Below are 5738 nucleotides of genomic sequence, written 5' to 3'. Positions count from 1 at the left end.
GTTCCAACTCATAGCGACTCTGTATAGGTTTTCCAAGAAGCAGCTAGTAGGTTTGAACTGCTGACCTTGTGGGGTCCCATGCTGATCCTACAAATAGTGCCACACCATGAGTCATATATATATATAATTTTTATTTTTGGAAAAGGAATATTTGCTAATGGCATGCAATTCAAGAACTGTATTATAAAACCAAAACACAGGAACCAAATGTTAACATTTCCTTCCAGTCTGTTTTCTTGGCATTGAAAGCTGACATATTTATTTCTTACTTTACTGATACGATTTAAAATAATGAGGTCCTACTCTATGAGGGGGCTTCAAAATTTCATAGAAAAGTGGAATTACAATATGTTGGACTCTTTCCATGAACTTTTCGAAGCCCCTGCATATGTACTGTTTTCTTTCATTTCTAAAAATCATTGGAAAATTAATCTAAACAAATAAATTGCTACTGCAGTACATACAGTAGAACAAGACAGTCCCTTGAAGTGTTACCCCTAAGAGGCCCCACTCCCCACGCTAGCGCATGAGTTTTTGCCGACTTTCTAAGAGAGCATAAATACAAGTATATACAGGATGCTTTGTAACCATCTTCTTTCTTGGAACTGCCTCCCGAAGGGGTTTGAAAGGCTCATCTGTAACCAGAAGAAGGAGAATGAGAGCAAGGTGGTACTGTGTGAGCTGGGCAACCCCATGAAGAAAGATGCTCAGGTGAGGATGGGAGCCCAGGGCTGGGTCTGCTCTACCAGGAGCTCGTCAACAGAAAGCTGGGATTTCGGGGCTGGGCTTGGAGTCAGATTGGTCAGGTGGAAATTGCTCCTAGACTTCACATTCCCAAGCTACCTATTCTGAAGTGAATGACTTCTTGTCTGAGTGGGCTTCTGGGTAAACTGGATGGTAATAGTGACCTTGGAAGGTAAGGACTGGAGGTCATTTTCAAGGTGGGGCTGCCCAGAGTGGGTATTTGGGCAATAACTTTGGCCCTCATTGCCCAGATAGGAATCACCATGCTGGTGAGTGTGGGGAACCTGGAAGAGGCTGGGGCGTTTGTGTCCATCCGGCTGCAGATCAGGAGGTACTGGCCTGGGGAACACTCCTACCACAACTTTCCCCCTACTTGACCCCAATGTCGAAACCCTCAGATACTCTCAAGACAGAAGAGTCTTTTTGAGATGCCTCTTATTCAGGCCTCCTTGTTCCCTTTCTGCAAAGAAACTTGTTTTGGGATCTTGGAGCCCTAGAGAAAATTCTTTCCTAGGTCTAACAGCAATGTGTCATGCTATTTATAGAATTAGCTTGCCCTGAATCTCCTGAAATTTTGCCCAGGTTGGTGCCCCTCAACTGCCTTTCTTTACCCACTCGTTTCCAGCAAGAACAGCCAGAATCCAAACAGCGAGATGGTGCTCCTGAATGTGCCCGTCCTAGCAGAGGCCTATGTGGAACTTCGAGGGTGAGAAACTAGGGATGAATAAGACGGGTGGCAGAGAGTCCTCACAGGCTGATCAGGGGTCAAGCTTACCCTGGGGGACTCGGGGACCTGCAGGAACTCCTTTCCAGCATCCTTGGTGGTGGCGGCTGAAGAAGGTGACAAGGAGGAGAAAAGCTTTGACAGCTGGGGCCCCAAAGTGGAGCATACTTATGAGGTGAGGAGATACATATGGACTCCAGGCTGGGTGGGAGGATCCTGGGAGCTGAGGTTGGGTGTTGAGCCACGTACCAACCTGCTCCCCAGCTCCACAACAAAGGTCCCGGTGCTGTCCGTGGCCTTTACCTCAGCCTGCGCCTCCCTGGCCAGTCCCAGCCTTCTGACCTGCTCTACATCCTGGATGTGCAGCCCCAGGGGGGTCTTCAGTGCTCCACACAGCCCTCCCCCAACCCTCGCAAGGTAAGATCTGGGGCGGAAAAAAGCTGTGGGGAATCCTCAGACCAACAACCAAGGCACCTCAGAGAGTGGGAGCTGGACAGACACAGGCCTGACCACTCCTTTGCCTCCCCAGTTGGACTGGAGGCTGCCCACCCCCAGCCCGTCCTCTGTTTACCCAGCCCACCACAAGCGGGAGCGCAGACAGGAGCCCTGGTCAGGTGCACAGCATCCGTCTGGGTTCCAGGACCCAGTTCTAGTGGTGAGCAGACTCTGTGGTCTCCAGCTGGGGCTCCAGGTGCCCAGGGCAGAAGGGTGGAAGGGAGTGGGGCCTCTCAGAGTTCTCCAAGTTCACGAGGTTGCTTGTGTGGGGAGGGTGGGGGTTGAAGGACACTGACTTTTTTTTAAGGTTCCCAATACATTCGAAAAAAATGTCAGAGCAAGATTACAAACCAAGTCTGATGTCTGATGGCATCAAGTCAGTTTTCAACTCAGTGACCCTAGAGGACAGAGTAGAACTGCCCTTGCAGAGCAGCTAGCTCCAACTACCAGCTTTTCTTTTAGCAGTCAAGCGCTTACCCGCTGTGCCTCTAGGGCTCCTTGTGGTTAAAAAGTTCTGGGTAATTAATGCCATAGGACCCGCTTCTTTCCACCCTCTCCCTGCACATCGGGGACTGTGAGCAATCCCACTTAGAGGTAATGTATCAAGCGGGGCCTTTCCTGAGCTGGAGGCCGGAGCTCCCTGACCCTTTGGACCCCTCTGTGTTGGGTCCTTGGGGTGAGAGGATAAAGGGTCAGGAGGGGTTGAAGACTGATGACGTGTCCCCACAGAGCTGCAATTCGGCACCCTGTACTGTAGTACAGTGCAAGCTGCAGGAGATGGCGCGCGGGCAGCGTGCCATGGTCACTGTGCTGGCTCTACTCTGGCTACCCAGTTTACACCAGGTGGTCTAGTCATAGTCCGGAAGGGCGGGCCCTGGGGCGGGTCTTGCCTGCGAGGGGCGGGCTTATTGGAGGCGGGGTCCGGATTTGCTGGGAGGAGAGGCGGGGCTTCAGGGAGCGAGGGAACAGTGTGGGTGAGGGCGTGGTTTACTTGGTGGAGGATGGATTCTCCCATTAACAGGGCTTTCTAGGGAGGCCTGGGCTTGTAATCTTGCAACCAATAGGCCTCGTGTGGGTATAAATGACTTTAATCCTCCACTCCATCCAGAGGCCACTGGATCAGTTTATCTTGCAGTCCCACGCTTGGTTCAATGTATCGGCTCTTCCCTACGCGGTGGCCCCCCTCAGCCTGCCCAGCGGGGAAGCACTTGTGAGTACCAGGGATGCTGGCGGAGTTGAAGCCAGCAAGAAGGACCATCAGTCTTATCATATGGCAGTGCCCAGTCAGTGGGTCAGGTCACCAGTTCACAGGTTCCAGTTTAGGTGTAGGTGTCACCACCAGCTCATGAGGCACGCGGGTTTGTCCCCAGGTGGAGACACAGCTGCTCCGGGTCTTGGAGGAGAGGGACATTCCTATCTGGTGGATTCTAGTAGGCGTGCTAGGTGGTCTGCTGCTGCTCACAGCCCTGGTCCTGGCCATGTGGAAGGTAAGGGATGAAATGGAGTGAGGCTGGATGCAGTCGAGGCCCTGCCATACCTCACAGGCAGGCAGGCAGGTGACCCAGGTCTACCACACCCGCATTTCCACATCTGTTAGAATGCCATTTTCCAGAAACTTCCTCCAGAATACATGGTCCTGGGAAGGGTGGCATTTCAAGCCCTACAGCATTTGGAGTCTTTCCTCCCTGGTGTTGCCATGGTTAAGCGATTGGCTGCTAACACAAAAGGTTCACGGTTCGATCCTACTGTAACTACTCCTCAGGAAAAAGATGTGGCAAAGATAGTTGTTAAGTGCCGTCGAGTTGGTTCCGAACCATAGCTATCCTGTACAGTACAGGGTTTCCGAGGCTGTAAATCTTTGTTGTTGTTGTTGTTAAGTGCTGTTGAGTCGGTTCTGACCCATAGCGACCCTGTACAGGGTTTCCGAAGCTGTAAATCTTGACGGGAGCAGAAAGCCTCATCTTTCTCCCGCGGAACGGCTGGTAGTTTCAAACTGCTGACCTTAAGGTTCGCAGCCCGATTCGTAACCACTACGCTACCAGAGCAGGAGCAGAAAGCCTCATCTTTCTCCCGCTGAGAGGCTGGTAGTTTCGAACTGCTGAACTTGCAGTTCGCAGCCCGATTCGTAACCATTACGCTACCAGAGCTCCTTGTGGCAAAGATTACAGTCTTGATGGAGCAACTCTACTCTATTCTATAGGTTACTATCAGTTTTGGGATTCGCCCTGAGAGGAATGAGCCTTGCCTTCAGGAACTCTGGAAGTGCTGAAGATAGGATTCACTTCCTCCCAGCTCTGTCCTTTCCCCTGACTGGGACGGGAAACCCAGGCCTTGTAATCTTACAAGATTACATTTGATTTATTCCCAGCTGTTTATTCCTTGGCACTGTAGGATAAAGTACTGCACCCCAACATCGATTTGAACCCCAAGGTCGGTGGTTCAAGCTCACCAGCTGCTCTTTGGAAACCCTATACAGGGTTGCTATGAGTTGGAGTCGACTTGACTGCCACTTAACAACAGCAACTTTGTTCCTTATGAGGCCCCGAGGGTTCATTTCTCCTTGGCATCTGGACAACAAGCAGGCAGGGCTCCATCTGAAGCTCTGAACTTGCTCAGGTGCCCAAGCCCTGGGAAGTCACCATCCTTTTAGGGAAAACCACATGTTAAACTTACTATAATCAAATCTGTATCATCATGTGCTAGAGCCATGTATTTAAGAAAAATCTAAGTCTGTATTTAAGAGAAATGCAAGAGTGGGACAAAACAAAACAAAACACCCACACACGATTATGCGTTATCTCTAAATGGGGAAATACTTCCATTTGTAAATGAAGTTGTGGGGTGGTGGTCTGACCCAGCCCAAAGAGAGGATCATGTGGCTGACTAGTTTCTAGTATACCTTCCCCACCGATGTTCTGTGCCTAAGGAAAACCCTGACCCGGGCCCCTGTGTCCTCCCAGGTGGGCTTCTTCAAGCGAAACCGCCCTCCCCTGGAAGAGGACGATGATGATGATAAGGAATAAAGGTGCTTCGCTCTCCGTTCCAGCAGGAAGGCCCTGTGGTGCCTGCTCTGTCCTTTCCTGTCCACTGAGTGCCTCTTGTCTCTGATCACCCATGAGGTGGAGCCAGCTGTTCTATGGGGGCCTGCCAGCTGTTCTATGGGGGCCTGCCGGTGTCCTTCCTCTCTCTCCAGAGCCAGGCCACCTCCTTTCCAGCTGCCTAATAAAGAGAATGAGCCTCATCCTCCAGGCCAGTGTGCTGTCTCCTTTCAAGATGAGAGGAGGGAGGAAGCACTTAAGGCGTGTCTGGGGTAGGGAGATAGGGTTGGAACAAGTGTGAGCAGTGAGGGTCTCTGAGCCAGGACAAGGGGTCTGAAGAGCTGACTTGGGGAGTGTCAGGTATAGAGAGTAGGGAGTGGCAGGTGTGAGAGGAACAGAGATAAAGGATGACAAGGACTTCCAGGTGAGGCCAGAGGCTTTTGAGGGGAAGGTTAGAGTTAGAAGCCCTGGTGACACCATGGTGAAACTCACAGCTGCTAACCGGAAAGGCTGCTTTGTAGGAGAAAGGTGTGGTAGTCTGCTTCTGTAAAGATTGTTGTTAAGTGTTGTCTAGTGGGTTCTGAGTCACTTCCAACTCAGCAACCCTGTGTAGGGTTTCCGAGGAGTGGTTGGTGAGCTTGAACCGCCAACCTTGCTGTTCGCGCCGACCTTGCAGTCCAGCACATTAGCCTGCTGCGCCACACCAGGACTCTACAGCCTGGGAAACCCTAGAAGGC

At 51.4% G+C, this 5738-nt stretch overlaps 1 protein-coding gene across 1 annotated transcript in view; it reads left to right on the top strand.

The window, feature by feature from the left end:
* The window catches only part of ITGA2B (integrin, alpha 2b (platelet glycoprotein IIb of IIb/IIIa complex, antigen CD41)), a 14906-nt gene extending 9920 nt beyond the window's left edge, over positions 1-4986 (top strand). Inside the window, exons 21-30 of the mRNA XM_006833711.1 lie at positions 619-711; positions 996-1075; positions 1370-1450; positions 1544-1643; positions 1733-1885; positions 1998-2123; positions 2693-2806; positions 3072-3173; positions 3334-3450; positions 4924-4986. Of these exons, the coding sequence (XP_006833774.1) occupies positions 619-711; positions 996-1075; positions 1370-1450; positions 1544-1643; positions 1733-1885; positions 1998-2123; positions 2693-2806; positions 3072-3173; positions 3334-3450; positions 4924-4986 (1029 nt within the window). The remainder of the gene's footprint in view (positions 1-618; positions 712-995; positions 1076-1369; positions 1451-1543; positions 1644-1732; positions 1886-1997; positions 2124-2692; positions 2807-3071; positions 3174-3333; positions 3451-4923) is intronic.
* The last annotated feature ends 752 nt before the right edge of the window (positions 4987-5738 follow it).

This window comes from Chrysochloris asiatica, unplaced genomic scaffold (genome assembly GCF_000296735.1).
Source record: "Chrysochloris asiatica unplaced genomic scaffold, ChrAsi1.0 scaffold00007, whole genome shotgun sequence".
Taxonomy (NCBI): domain Eukaryota; kingdom Metazoa; phylum Chordata; class Mammalia; order Afrosoricida; family Chrysochloridae; genus Chrysochloris; species Chrysochloris asiatica.
The sequence above is the reverse complement of the archived record's forward strand: the minus strand, read 5'-3'. Positions and strand labels throughout refer to the sequence as shown.